Consider the following 15,824-nt stretch of genomic DNA (forward strand, 5'->3'; position numbering starts at 1 on the left):
TCAAATTGGTTCCATCATACTTTTGTTCCATCTGTGAGGGGACATTTCCGTAGAATAGGGAAACCTGAAGATAGCAAATGCATTTTATTGCTTGATAATTGTAGAGCCCATCCGCATGAATCTGAGTTGGTTTCTGGAAATATTTTCACCATTTATTTGCCACCAAATGTAACTTCTCTCATACAGCCCATGGACCAGGGCGTTATCCAAAATCTCAAGTGTCATTACAGGAAAGACTTCCTACGTAGAGTGATAAGCCAAGATGACAATACAGGTATTCAGGCATTTCAGAAGGAATACAATCTTAAAGAGGCCATCTTTAATGTTGCATGTTCCTGGAAATTGGTGAAAGGTCACACTCTGAGACAAGCCTGGTGCAAATTGTGGCCTTCTATAAGGTTTGCTGAAGGTTCTTCTTCAGAGGAGGAATTTCATGGGTTCAATCTTCGTCCGCGGAAGACTGCAGTAATGGAAATGGCTGGCATGCTGAAAGATGTAGGCCCAGCAAACCCTCTACGTCACCTCAGTGAATGTGATATTCAGCAGTGGGTTGATGCAGATAAAGAAGTTGCTGTTGTGCATTTGCTAAGTGATGATGAAATAATGGAGAATATTTTGAATCCAAAGAAAAAAATGGAAAGTGTGATGGAAACTGAAGAGGATGAGATTTATCAAGTGAACAAGGTTTCTTGGGCTAAAGCTGCAGAAGATTTTGTTTCATTACTTACATTTGCTGAAAGCCATTCTTGCTATTCTGCCCAAGAAGTTATGCAGCTCCATATTCTGCATTCCACCTTTCTACAAAGAAGGCATGAGTCCACTAAGCAAGCAGACATCGGGACATGTTTAAGAAAGCTTCCAAAAGAGTTGGAACAGTGGAAGTGCCTGAAGAATCTGTTGAAGTGCATGATCCTGATGACCCAGCTGGTATGGATATTCCTGATGAACCAGTTGGCTTGGAATAAGTGTACAGTCAACCACCGTACAGTACTTTAGACTGTACTGTATAGTCGTTTATAAGTTTTGGTGTACTGTACAGTCGTTTATAAGATTTGTTTTACAGTACTGTTAAGTCGTTTATAAGTTTTGTTTTACTGTTAATTAAAGAGTTATGGATTACCATCAACTGGCAGTACTGTACTTAATCAAGCATCTTTCACCATCCATTTAACACAACATTCTGTAGGTGAGTACCCAATTACTGTATATTGCACATTTCTTGATTTTTAAATTTTTCTTTGTTAAAAATAGCCTGGGTAGGTAACCCGCTCAGGCCTCCGGAACTTTTGAAAAACCGGCAACACGCCGGTGCCGGATAACACAAAGTTTCCTGTATATTGCTAGTTTTGATTCATAATCAAGTGCTTACTTTACCTGCATCTCTCATATAATGGATTTCATCAAAGACAACCCAGGCTACTTCTCTCATAACCTCTGATCCTCTGTACAGCATACTCCTTAAAATCTGCAAAAAAAAATAAATTTAAAATGAGGTTTAAATCACAAGCTACTCTGGAACATTAGTGAGCAGATTACAATGTTGGTTAATTGCAACATCTGGCAATATTTCAACAATTAGGAACCCTCTTCAATATTGACAACAGAAAACTTGAACGCTTAACACAGATTTAAATATCTTTAAAGAATAACAATTGCATGTTGTGCGGACTCACATTAGGCCCAACTGAAAACAACTAACCAGGCAATAAGTAAAATTCAGTTGGAATAACGGTGAGGCTATCAGCGCTCACTGTTATTGTGGAGCAAATCTGACAGCAACTTCTGACGTCTGCACTTGCACAGTAAAATCCAGAAATCAGGTGATCCTCCACAAGCTCTGCTACACCGGTACGTCGCCGATAGATTCAGCATTAGGGTGTGAAGTTACGGTACTTACCCACTAAACATCCTAGAAAAAGTTACGGCTTATCCATTCAAGTGTAAGTGAATTTTTAAATGCACACTAAGCAATGTTCCCTTTATGGCAGCGCAGCGCACAAGGGGTCCCCACGTAGCCTATGAGCTGGCTTTTAAATTGAAAAAACCACGCATGAACAGAATTTTCAAATATGACACCAAGGTTGCGAAGTCTAGTTCAGCCTCAGACAGATGCTAGGGAGAGGGATGGAGTTGGTGGCTAGGGAACGGAGTTGTGGCAGGGACACAAGACAATGGCTTCAGTCTTCCCAATATTTAATTGGAGGACATTTCTGCCCATCCAGTATTGGATATTGGACAAGCAGTCTGACAATTTAGAGAGAAGTGGTGGTGAGGTAGAGCTGGGTGTCGTCAGCGTACATGTGGAAACTGAAGCTGTGTTTTCAGGAGATGTCGCCAAGGGGCAACATGTAGATGAGAAATAGAAGAGGGCCAAGGATAGATCCTTGGGGGACACCAGAGGTAACGATGCGGGAGCGGGAAGAGAAGCCATTGCAGGTGATTCTCTGGCTACGATTAGATAGATAAGAATGGAACCAGGCGAGTGCAGTCCCACCCAGCTGGACGAGGTGTTGGAGATGGATGGTGTGGTCAATTGTGTCAAAAGGCTGCAGACAGGTTGAGAAGGACGAGGAGGGACAGTTTACCTTTGTCACAGTCACAAAGGATGTCATTTGTGATTTTGATGAGAGCCATTTCAGTGCTGCGGCAGGGGCAGAAACCGGATTGGAAGGATTCATACATGGAGTTCCGGGAAAGATGGGCACAGATTTGGGAGGCAACAACACGTTCAATGGCTTAGGAGAGGAAAGGGAGTTTGGAGATGGGGCAGTAGTTTGCAAGGAGAGGGGTCAAGGTTTTTTTTCCCCCTGAGGAGCGGGACAATGACAGCAGACTTGAAGGAGAGGGAGACAGTAGCTGAGGAGAGAGAACCGTTAACAATGTCAGCCAGAAAAGGAAGTTGGATGGTTGTCAGTTTAGTGGAAATAGGATCGAGGGAGCAGGAAGTGAGACTCATGGACAAAATGAGCGCGGAGAGATCATGAGGGGAGATTGGAGAGAAACTGGGTGGGTGGAGCGATACAAGGTAGTCTTAGTTACTACTGAACAACCTCCCTGGCAGCTGATCGGATGTCTCAATCTTAGAAACAAAAAAATCCATGAGCTCCTCGCACTTGTTGGAGGCGAGGCCGGAGGAGATAGGGGAGAAGGGTTTAAGAAGACGGTTAGCAGTACAGAAAAGAAGCCAGGGGTTATCTTTGCAATCTAGAATGATCTTCAAATAGTGATCAATTTTGGCAGATGAAATCAGGACCCGATAATGCATTATGTTGGTCAGCCAGATCTGGCGGTGAATGGCTAAGGCAGTTGCCCGCCATATCCATTCAAGTCTGCATCCATTGAACTTAAGGGAGCAAAGATGATGGCCGTACCAGAGGGAACGGCCAGAGTAATGGTTTTAATAAGGACTAGAGCATCAAAGGTGGTGTTGAGGGTGTGGTTGAGCAAATCAGTAGCTGCAGAAATGTCATGGTGAATGGAGGGCCAGAGGCTGAACAGTTGGGATTTCCTAACTACAGTTGTGAGTGAGTTCTGAGAGGTTTTTTTCCAGGGATGGACACAGAAGGAAGCTGGATGTGGGTGGAGAGCGATACAAGGAAGTCTTAATTACTACCTAACAACCTTCAGGTAAGAAAAATTAACTTTTACAAGTGTGGAGTCTCATTGCTTCAGATTTTAATTATTGTTGGAGACTAAAAAAGATCAAATATCTATTTTTTTAAAAACTTTTTCTTCGGCTCTTCTTTTTCTCTTAATCCCATCTTTATTCCCCGCCCCCCCGCCTCTTTATTTTGCTTTCTATACTTGATTTGGCATTTAATTAAATAGTCGAACTTATAGTTCCTGGTTTAGACTCTGGGTTGCTTGCCCTTTTCACACAGATCACAGATCCCCTGTCGAGAGCGCTGCGCAGAAATGGTATCCAATTACAACAAGTAGGCACCCAAAAGCCCACTAAAAGTCTGTGGGCAGCTGTAAGCGTATTGAACGGTGAGCGCCTTTCATTCGCAGCTGACCGCAAATTCCGGGCCATTACCTTTCTGTAACATGTGACAAGTTAGCAGGAATAAATATCAATGCATAGATCAACTTTACCTCAGTTGTCATGACCAGGCAGGAGGCTGTTGGATTGATAGTGACATCACCAGTCATTAGTCCTACATCCTGGAATTCTTCATACATCTCACGATACTTCTGATTGCTCAATGCTTTGATAGGACTGGTAAAGATAACTCTTTGCTTATCGCGTAAAGCAAGGGCTATTGCATACCTGCGAAATGCAAAAATTTAAATTTATGAGCATTTTTAAAACCTGTAAGTAGGAACTCCTGCTGGGCTTCAAATTAATCACTCTAGTAAAGGGGGAAGCCAAACAAAGTAGTCATTGTAGAAACAGCACTATTTTTATTAACAAAATAAGAGAATAAGTAACTGCAAATGCTGGAAATCCGAAGCAAAAAGATAAAGATTGGAAATCCATATGTTCTGGCTATATACATCTTCACTTGAAACATGAAGATGCTAATAGATCTGCTGTGTATTTATAGCATTTTTATGCTTTTATTTCTGGCTTGTTTAAAAAATATGGGCTGCTTTAACACCAAGGAACTTTCATTATCCCCATCCACAGTCCTTAGAGCATCTTGTAGAAAGGCAAAACCAGAAGAAAATAACAGCATAACAGTGAGAACGATTGTATATTGCCATATACAAGTTACTTGCAGCCTCCACCACTTATAGCAGGTGCATTCAGGTGAACGCAATTTGCCTGGTATATGCGATGGCTGGTAGATGATTTATTTCGATACACCGGCAACCCAATCCTTCGATGGTTTGGCTGGGAACCAATGATGTCTGTAGTATTCCGCCAGCACTTCTTGGAGTGAGTGACTGAAGATTCGCAGCTATACCGGGCTCAAGACTGTATTTCGGAGGAGTCTTTTTTATTTTATTTATTCATTCACAGGATGAGTGACTGGAGAGATGGTGTAGGAGGGAGGGCTTTAGATTCCTGAGGCATTGGGACCGGTTCTGGATGAAGCAGGGCCTGTACAAGCCAGATGGGTTGCACCTCAATAGGGCCATGACCAATATTCTCGTCCGGGGGGGGGGGGCAGGGGGGAGAAATCGCTAGTGCTGTTGAGGAGGATTTAGACTAGCTTGTCAGCAGGATGGGAATCTGAGCATGATTTAGAAGGGAGAGAAACAAAGTTGGAAATGGAAGACAGAAAATTGGTAAGCAACTTTGGAAGGGAGAGGAAACAAAGGCTAGAAAATAGACAGCAAAGGAGTTCGGCAGTGCTCAGTGGTATATAATTCAATGCAAGGACTCTAGTCTTCTTCTTATCGTGTCCACGGACAGTCTATACATAGCCCAGCCAGAACTGGACACATTTTTGCGCCTTGTTGTTGGATTCGGCAAGATCTGCAACAGTGCAGGGTTCCTCCAACGATGGACATTGCAGGAGATGTTGCATAGTCTGTGCCTCAGTTCCACATTCACAAGTTGTCGGGCTGGTTGAATATCCCCATTTGCTTAGTGACACCTTTGAGCAACCTACACCGGTCCTAAGTCTGTTAAGGCACTTCCAGATTGCCCAGTTGTAATTAGCTCCTGGGGGAAGGCTTTCATCAGGTAAAATTTCCATCGCTGGGGGTTGTTCAAGACTGGCGAGCCGGTCTTTCCACAAGGCGATGCGGGCTTCAGATGAGGTTGATTGTAATGGAACAACACTGTCCATGAAGCTCTTCCTTGACTTTAGGCAGCTGGGTGTAGGTGTATGACAATGCAGAGGGTGCCTCTCATCTGATGTTTGACGGAGTCACTCTTTCTTGCTGGCTACCGTTCTTCTTATATCAGGGGGAGCGATACCCGCCAGGATATATAGGCTGTTGGTGTTTGTTGGTTTTAAGCAACCTGTGATAAATCGGCAGCTTGCATTCAGAATGGCATCCATCTTCTTGGCATGAGTACACCTTTCCCATGCAGGGCAGGCGTATTCGGCAGTGGAATAGCAAAGAGCAAGTGCACTGGTTCGCAATGTTTTCGGGCTCGCTCCCCATCTTGTGTTAGTGAGCTTATTCAGGATGTTGTTTCGTGCGCTCACTTTTGCCTTTGTCTTCTCGATGTGGTTCTTGAAGGTGAGACATCGGTCAAGGGTGACTCCTAAGTATAGGGTGCTCGCAATGCGTCAGTGTTGCTCCACACCAGGTTACTTTCAACTGGCGTTTGGCTTCACGGTTTCTGAGGTGGAATGCACAAACTTGCGTCTTTGATGGGTTTGCGCGAAGGTGGTTTTCTTCACAGTAGGATTTTAGTCCCTCCAAGGCCTCAGAAAGCGTTTTCTCCACGGTGTTAAAATCAGTGCTTTGGGCAGTGACACATAAGTCATCAGCATATATAAAACGGCACGTGACACCGTCTATAGGTTGGTCATTCGTGTAGATGTTGTACAGCAGCGGTGAAAGCACGCTTCCCTGAGGAAGACCATTCTTCTGAATACGCCACCTGCTGCGCTTCCCACCTAGTTCAACATAGAATCGGCGATTCTGAAGCATGCTTTCTAACAGCTCTGTTAAGTGAATGTCTTTTGTCATCTCTAGAATCTTGCAGAGGAGACGTCTATGGTTCACTGTATCGTATGCCGCTGACAGGTCGACAAAAATAGCACCCGTTACCATCCATTGCTCAAAACCATCTTCGATGTGTTGTGTGAGGTTGAGCAGTTGGCTTGTTGTTGATTTGCCGGGGCGAAAACCTGCTTGCTCTGGAATGATCTTCTCAACTACAGTTGGTGCTATCCTATTGAGTATCAGGCGTGGCAAAGCAGTGAAATAACAGGACTCTAGTGAATAACGCAGATAAGCTGAGGGCACAGATAGAGACGTTGAAGTATGATATCATAGCTATTACTGAAACATTTCTTAAAGTACGGCAGGAATGGTAGCTCAACATTCCTGGTTGCAGAGTCTTCAGACGAGATAGAGGAGGATAAAAAGGAGAGTCGCAATACTGGTTAAAGAAACAATTATAGCTGTGAGGAGGGATGTTAGTAGGATCATCAAATGAAGCCATATGGCTTGAACTGAAGAACAAAAAAGGGGTAATCACACTGCTGGGAGAGTGCTATAGACTCACAAAGAGTAAGAGGGAGATGGACACTTCACTGTGGAGAATTCCAAGAAGTGATCAGAGCAAATATGTAGGCAAATTTCTGAAGTGCAAAAACAATAGGGCAGTAATAGTAGGGGATTTCAACTACCCGAACATTAATTCAAATTCAAATTCAAATCGCTTTATTGGCATGATAAGGTACATCTTATGTTGCCAAAGCATCAAAATACATTTATGGTTGAACACATAAACGCAGTTCTATTCATACAGTGTATAAACAGGTATATCCCTGAGTGTATAAATATACATTCGCATTGTTTATATGTACTCTTTTCTTAGTTTACTGGTTGTCCCTCTGTTCATGGCAAGCTGTAACATAGTGTGCCGCCAGTGTTACACAGCTTCTCTCCTCCCCCAGTAGGAATGGGAGTTTTTGGTTGTCATTCAGATTTCTGAATTCAGGGCATATTTGTGAGAATTTTTGGTAGAAATTCTCCCTGATGCCCTGATATTTTCCACAGGCTGTGAGGAAGTGCATCTCTGTCTCCACTACTCCCTGACTGCAGTGAGAGCATATCCTGTCTTCTCTTGGCAGCCTGGTCTGCCTGTGTCTGCCTTTTTCGATCGCTAGGCTATGTTCGCTAAGTCTGTACCTTGTCAAGGTTCTTCTCAGTTTGTTATCCTTTACCATGGTCAGGTAATCAGCTATGTTGTATTGTCTGTTTAGGGCCAAGTAGCAATTGAGTTTGCTTTGGGTTTTTGTTGTTTCTGCCCAATATGTCAGATATTTTTCCTTTTGCTTAGCGACGATTGTGTTGGGTCGAATTCTTTGTGTTACCCTGTCACTGTCCTGGGGCTGGTTATTGTTAGTATTGTTAGTAGTTACTTCACTGAGTCCCAGGACTAGTTGACTGAGGGTATTCTTCTTTATGGTCAGCTCTTGGCATTTCAGGGCGTCGTAGTGATAGCATTGGGGGTTGCTCATTTGTAGGTGATTCCAAAATTTGGTGGCTCTTTTTTGGATAGTGATTATTAATGGATATTGGCCTAGTTCCGCCCTGCATGCATTGTTTACTGTTTTCCTTTGAGTCCGGAGGATACTTTTACAGAATTCTGCATGTAGGATCTCAATTGGGTGTTTGTCCCATTTTGCAAATTCTTGTTGTGTTAGCGGTCCCCATACCTCACTGCCATAGAGCGCAATTGGTTCAATTACTGATTTGAAAATTTTGAGCCAAATGCTAATTGGGATTTCTATTTGGATTGATTTTTTGATGGCATAGAAAGCCCTTCTTGATTTCTCTTTCAGTTCATTCACAGCCAGTTTGAAGTTTCCCGTAGAACTGATTTTTAAGCCCAAGTATGTGTAGTTAGTGGTTTGTTCAATTTTGGTTGTTCCTACTGTGAAATTTATTTTGGGTCCCTGATGTTTGGATCTTTGCTGGAACACAAGGACTTTGGTTTTTTGGGGATTTATTGTCAGGGCCCAAGTCTGGCAGTACGACTCCAGCAGGTCCAGGTTCTGCTGTAGACCCTCCTTAGTTGGTGACAGCAGAACCAGGTCGTCTGCATAGAGGAGGAATTTAACCTTGGATTCATATAGGGTGAGGCCGGGTGCTGTAGATTGTTCAAGTAGTTTTGCCAATCCATTTATGTAAATATTAAAGAGTGTCGGTGAGATTGGCGAGCCCTGCGTCACCCCCCGCCCCTGTGGGAAGTATTTTGTTTGTTTGTCTCCAATTTTAACTGCACATTTGTTGTTTGTATACATTGATTTAATTACATCATATGTTTTCCCTCCTACCCCGCTTTCGATAAGTTTCAGGAATAAACCGTCATGCCAGATGGAGTCGAAAGCCTTCTGGAAATCTACAAAGCATGCGTAGATTTTGCTTTTGTTATGGTGAACGTGTTTGTCAATTAGGGTCTGTAGGGTGAAGATATGATCGGATGTTCTATAGTTTGGCAGGAATCCAATTAACTGGGAACTGGAAACATTAACTGGGATAGAATCAGTGTAAAAGGTATTGAGGGCGCAGAATTCTTAAAATGCATTCAGGACAACTTTTACAGCTAGTACGTAGCAAGCCCAACAAGAGAGGTGGCCGTTGTGGACTTAGTTTTAAGGAATGAAGCTGGGCAGGTGAAAGGCGTACCATTGGGAGAGCATTTTGGTGGTAGTGATCATAATTCAGTTAGATTTAGCGTAGTTATGGAAAAGGACAAAGCTGGACCAGGAGTAAAAGTTCTTAATTGGGGAAAAGGCCAATTTTACTAAGCTGAAATGTGATTTAGCCAAAGTGGACTGGAACAGCTACTTGGAGGTAGATCAGTGTCAGAGCATTGGGAGACATTCAAGGAGCAGATAGTGAGGGTTCAGAGCAAATATGTCCCCACAAAGAAAAAGGGTTGGATTCCAAAATCTAGAGCCCCCTGGATGTCAAGGAGCATACACCATATAAGGCAAAAAAAGGAAGCTTTTGTCAGATACCGAGAGCTCAATACTGCAGAAAGCCTAGAGAAGTATAGAAAGTGCGGGGGTGAAATTAAAAAGGAAATTAGGAAAGCAAAGAAAGGGCATGAAAAAATGTTGGCAAGTAAAATTAAGGAAAACCCAAAGATGTTTTATAAATACATAAAGAGCAAGAGGATAACTAAGGAAAGAGTAGGGCCTATTAGAGACCAAAAAGGTAACCTGCATGTGGAGGTGAAAGACGTGGTTATGGTTCTCAATGAATACTTTGCGTCTGTCTTCACAAAAGAGAGGGACGATGCAGACATTGTAGTAAGGAGAAGTGTGAAATATTGGCTGTAAAGAGAAGCAAGGGAGGAAATAGCGGAGGTTCTGACCATCGTTTTCCACTCCTCTCTGGCTACAGGCGTGGTGCTGGAGGACTGCTAATGTTGTACCGTTGTTTATAAAGGGAGAAAGGGATAGACCGAGTAATTACAGGCCAGTCAGCCTAACCTCAGTGATGGGCAAATTATTGGAAAAAATTCAGAGGGACAGGATTAATCATCATTTAAAAAGGCACAGATTAATCAAGGACAGTCAGCAAGGATTTGTAAGGAAAGGTCGTGTCTGACCAACTTGATTAAATTTTTTGAGGAGGTAACAAGGAGAGTCGATGAGGGTAGCGCGTTTGATGTAGTCTACATGGATTTATCAAGGCTTTTGACAAAGTTCCACATGGCAGACAGCTCAGAAAAGTAAAACCACATGGGATCCAAGGGAAAGTGGCAAATTGGATCCAAAATTGGCTCTGTGACAGGAAGCAAAGGGTAATGGTCGACAGGTATTTCTTTGACTGGAAAGCTGTTTCCCGTGGGGTTCCGCAGGGGTCAGTGCGAGGTCCCCTGCTTTTTGTGGTATATATTAATAATTTAGACTTCAATGTGGGGGCATGATTAAGAAATTCGCAGATGATTCAAAAATTGGCCGTGTGGTTGACAGTGAGGAGGAAAGCTGCAGCCTGCAGGAAGATATCAATGTCAGGTGGGCAGAAAAGTGCCAAAAAGAATTCAATCCTAAGAAGTGTGAGATGATGCATTTGGGGAGGATTAACAAGACAAGAGAATGCACAATAAATGGTAGGATACTGAGAGTGCAGAGGAACAGAGAGGCCTTGGAATTCATGTCCACTTATCCCTGAAGGTAGCAGGACAGGTACATGAGGTGGTTAAGAAGGCATACGGGATACGTTCCTTTATTAGCCAAGGCACTGAATACAAGAGCAGCGAGGTTATGCTAGAACGGTATTAAACACTAGTTGGGCCACAGCTAGAGAACTGCATATAGTTCTGGTCACCACATTACAGGAAATATATGATTGCACTAGAGAGGGTACAGAGATTTATAAGGATGTTGCCAGGACTGGAGAATTTTAGCTATGAGGAAAGATTGGATGGGCTGGAGTTGTTTTCTTTGGAACAGAGAAGGCTGAGGGGAGATTTAATTGAGGTGTTTAAGATTATGAGGGGCCTAGATAGAGTGGCTAGGAAGAACCTTTTTTCCAATAAGCAGTGGGCATAGATTTAAAGTAATTGGTAGAACGGTAAGACGGGAGCGGAGGAGAAATGTTTTCACCCAGAGGGGGGGTGGGGGTTTGAAATTCACTGCTTCAAAGGGTGGTAGAGGTAGAAACCCTCATCACATTTAAAAAGTACTTGGATATGCACTTGAAGTGGCGTAACCTGCAAGGCAACGGACTAAGAGCTGGAAAGTGGGATTAGGCTGCATAGCTCTTTTTCAGCCAGCACAGACACGACGGGCCGAATGGCCTCCTTCTGTGCCATAAACTTCTTTGAATCTATGTGGGAGTCGCTGGCAAAGCCAGCATTTATTGCCAATCCCCAATTGCCCTCGAGAAGGTGGTGGTGAGCAGCCTTCTTGAACCACTGCAGTCCGTGTGGTGAAAGTACTCCCACAGTGCTGTTAGGGAGGGAGTTCCAGGATTTTGACCCAGTGATGATAAAGGAACGGCGATATATTTCCAAGTCAGGATGGTGTGTAACTTGGAGGGGAACCTGGGGGTTTTGGTGTTCCCATGTGCCTGCTGCCCTTGTCCTTCTAGATGGTAGAGGTCGCAGGTTTGGGAGGTGCTGTTGAAGGAGCCTTGCCGAGTTTCTGCAGGGCATCGTGTAGATGGCGCAGAGTGCGCCGGTGGTGGAAGTGAATGTTTAACTGAATGCGGTGGTTGGGGTGCTGATCAAACAGGCTGCTTTGTCTTGGATGGCGTCGAGGTTCGAGTATTTTTGGAGCTGCACTCGTCCAGGCAAGTGGAGATTATTCCATCACACTCCTGGCTTGTGCCTTGTAGATGGTGGAAAGGCTTTGGGGAGTCTGCTGCAGAATACCCAGCCTCTGACCTGCTCTTGTTGCCACAGTATTTATGTGGCTGGTCCAGTTAAGTTTCTAGTCAATGGTGACCCCCAGGATGTTGACGTTGGGGAATTCAACAATGGTAATGCTATTGAATGTCAAGGGGCGGGGGTTAGACACCCTCTTGTTGGAGATAGTCATTGTCTGGCACTTGTGTGGTGCGAATGTTATTTGCCACTTATCAGCCCAAGCCTGAATATTGTCCAGGTCTTGCTGCATGTGGGCACAGACTGCTCCATTATCCGAGGTGTGATGAATGGAACTGCACAGTGTGCAAACATCAGCGAACATCCCCACTTCTGACCTTATGATGGAGGAAAGGTCATTGATGAAGCAGCTGAAGATGGTTGGGCCTAGGACACTGCCCTGAAGAACTCCTGCAGCGATGTCCTGGGGCTGAGATGATTGATCTCCAACAACCACAACCATCTTCCTTTGTGCTAGGTATGACTCCAGCCAGTGGAGTTTTCCCCCTGAAAGCTCAGGCAAAAGGTTTAAAACATATCGTAATGCACACTTACTCAGCACAAACCGTTTTTCCAGCTGATGTATGTGCAGATACGAGTACGGACTGGTTGTTATCAATGCAAGCAATGGTCTCTCTTTGAAAAGCATCAAGGATAAAAGGGTAATCCTGTAATTAAAAAGAATTACTTAGCAGTAATCATCACATATTACTGGTTGTTTTCTGATATTGATCTACTAAGTTAGCTAGATAGCTTTTGCCTGAAGTCTAAACACATTTGATGAAGTTACAAAGTATTAAACGTGAAGGCCTGGAGTTTCCGCTAGGCTGCGCTTTCTTACAGTGCAATTTGCCCAAAATCTGCCAAACCATCGCAACAGATTGCGAAATTTCAAGCACAATTTACATCCCGCACAGACTGAATTTCCGTGCTCTTTTGTGCTAGTTAAGAAAAACCATGCTAGAAATTGGCCATGCCTCCAGAGCAAATTAATCACATGGCGAGTTTCTGCTAATTGCATCCGTTTGCAGGCCTTCGAAGAGGCTCTTAAAATTAAGCTTTTTTTTATTCGCAAGGCACATTTTAAAAGCTTTTGAATGTATTTTAAAAATGACTAAGAAACTGACCACTGTACACCAATATAGAAACACAGAAGATAGGAGGAGTAGGCCATTTGGCCCCTTGAGCCTGTTCCGCCATTTAATGAAATCATGGCTGATCATCCAAATTTAGTACCCTGTCCCTGCTTTCTCCCCATATTCCTTGATCCCTTTAGCCTTAATATATCTAACTCCTTCTTGAATATGTTTAATAAGTTGGCCGCCACTGCCTTGTGTGGTAGAGAATACCACAGGTCCACCACTCTCTGGGTGAAGAAATTCCTCCTCATCTCAGTCCTAAGTGGCTTACCACTTATCCTTACTGTGACCCCTGGTTCTGGACTCCCCCGCCATCGGGAACATCCTTCCTGCATCTAGTCTGTCTAGTCCTGTTAGAATTTTATAAGTTTCAATGAGATCTCCTCTCATTCTTCTAAACTCTAGCGAATATAAGCGTAATCGACCCAATCTCTCTTCATACGTCATTCCTGCCATCCCAGGTATCAGTCTGGTGGTTCTTCGCTGCGCTCCCTCCATGGCAAGAACATCTTTCCTCAGATAAGGTGACCAAAACTGCACACAATACTCAAGGTGTGGTCTCACCAAGGCCCTGTACAACTGCAGCAAGACCTTGCTCCTGTAATCGAATCCTCTCACTATGAAGGCCAACATACCATTTGCCTTCTTAACCGCCTGCTGCACCTGCATGCTTACCTTCAGCGGCTGGTGCACAAGGACACCCAGGTCTCGTTGCACTTCCCCTTCTCCCAATCTATTGCCGTTCAGATAATAATCTGTCTTCCTGTTTTTGCCACCAAAAGTGGATAACCTCGCATTTATCCACATTATACTGCATCTGCCATGCATCTGCCCAATCACCCAACCTGTCCAAATCATACAGGAGTTTCTCTGCATCACACACGCCCACCCAGCTTTCTGTCGTCTGCAAACTTGGAGATATTACATCTAGTTCCCTCGTCCAGATCATTAATATATATTGTGAATAGCTGGGGTCCTAGCACCGATCCCTGCGGTACCCCACTAGTCACTGCCTGCCACTCGGAAAAAGACCTGTTTATTCCAATTCTTTGCTTCCTGTCTGCCAACCAGTTCTCTATCCAAGTCAATACCTTGCCCCCAATCCCATGTGCTTTAACTTTACACGCTAATCTCTTATGCGTGACCTTATCGAAAGCCTTCTGAAAGTCCAAATACACCACATCCACTGGTTTTCCCTTATCTATTCTACCAGTTACATCCTCAAAAAATTCCAGTAGATTAGTCAAGCATGATTTACCTTTTGTAAATCCATGTTGACTTTGTCCAATCCTGTCACTGTTTTCCAAGTGCTCTGCTATTACATCTTTTATAATGGACTTTAGCATTTTCCCCACTACCGATGTCAGGCTTACCGGTCTATAATTCCCCCGTTTTCTCTCTACCACCTTTTTTAAATAGTGGTGTTACATTAGTTACCCTCCAATCCATGGGAACTATTCCAGAGTCTATAGAATTTTGGAAGATGGCCAGCAATGCATTTACTATTTCTAGGGCCACTTCCTTCAGTACCCTAGGATGTAGATTTTCAGGCCCTGGGGATTTATCGGCCTTCAATCCCGTCAATTTCTCTAACACCATTTCCCTACAAATACTGATTTCATTCAAAACCTCCCTCTCATTAGACCATATGTTCCCCGACATCTCTGGAAGGTTATTTGTGTCCTCCTTTGTGAAGACAGAACCAAAGTATGTATTTAATTGGTCTGCCATTTCTTTGTTCCCCATTCTAAATTCCCGATTCTGACTGCAAGGGACCTACGCTTGACTTCACCAATCTTTTTCTCTTCACATATCTATAGAAGCTTTTATATTCAGTTTTTATGTTCCCTGAAAGCTTACTCTCATATTCTATTTTCCCTCTCTTAATTAATCCCTTTGCTGAATCCCAAACTGCACCCAATCCTCAGTTTTGCTACTTTTTCTGGCCAATTTGTATGTCCTCTCCTTGGATCTTATGCCATCCCTAATTTCCCTTGGTAGCCACGGTTGAGTCACCTTTTTTGTTTTATTTTTATGCCAAGCAAATATAACGAGCAAATAGTTCGGTTTAGTTTTTTAGTCATTTTCAGTTATTTAAAATCATGTCACTCACGGGTAGTGGACTAGATACTGATTAAAAATGCTTATTTTTTGTGATAAACCCATTTTCAGCTGTATTAATTGAACTGAATCACTCTTGACATCAAGGAATTTTTTTAAAGCAATTTTTCTTTACGATTATGCTCACAAAACACTGCCCAATTGTGCTGGGTCATGGCAGATTTTACGTCCGCCATTTAAGTTGGTCATTGCGGTGTTGCAACTGTGGGGAGAAGGGAGCCACATTCTTCTAAAGATACGCCAAACAAAACATTAAAAATAAAAGCAGCAAATGGCAAATTTAAACGTTTCAAGCCTGGAGAAATCACTTTCAGAAGATCCAAAAGTTGAGAGAATCAGGGGGAAAAAACTTCCTCCACAGCTACCAGATTGTGACCAGTTTACACAGGCAAATTCCATTAAAACAGGAATTTATAATGAGAAAATGTTGATGCAAAAAGGGTGACAAAAACATGATAATAGGAAGACAAGTGAAGCAGACTGGAAGTTCACATGGAGTTAAGTTTTTTAAAATCGAGAACCAACCTGCATTTATATACTGCCTTTCCTGTCCCCAGAATGTCTCAAAGTGCACTTCTGAAGTGTAGTCACTGTTGTAGTGT

The 15,824-nt window shown here is 43.3% G+C and overlaps 1 protein-coding gene across 1 annotated transcript in view; it reads right to left on the minus strand.

The window, feature by feature from the left end:
• mtrex (Mtr4 exosome RNA helicase) overlaps positions 1-15,824 on the minus strand; it is a 233,156-nt gene that overhangs the window by 207,484 nt on the left and 9,848 nt on the right. Inside the window, exons 5-7 of the mRNA XM_085971986.1 lie at positions 12,518-12,630; positions 4,096-4,270; positions 1,375-1,465 (exon numbers count right to left, since the gene is read on the minus strand). Of these exons, the coding sequence (XP_085828112.1) occupies positions 1,375-1,465; positions 4,096-4,270; positions 12,518-12,630 (379 nt within the window). The remainder of the gene's footprint in view (positions 1-1,374; positions 1,466-4,095; positions 4,271-12,517; positions 12,631-15,824) is intronic.

This window comes from Somniosus microcephalus, chromosome 2 (genome assembly GCF_052327205.1).
Source record: "Somniosus microcephalus isolate GS21.2 chromosome 2, FLI_Smic_1.0, whole genome shotgun sequence".
NCBI lineage: Eukaryota > Metazoa > Chordata > Chondrichthyes > Squaliformes > Somniosidae > Somniosus > Somniosus microcephalus.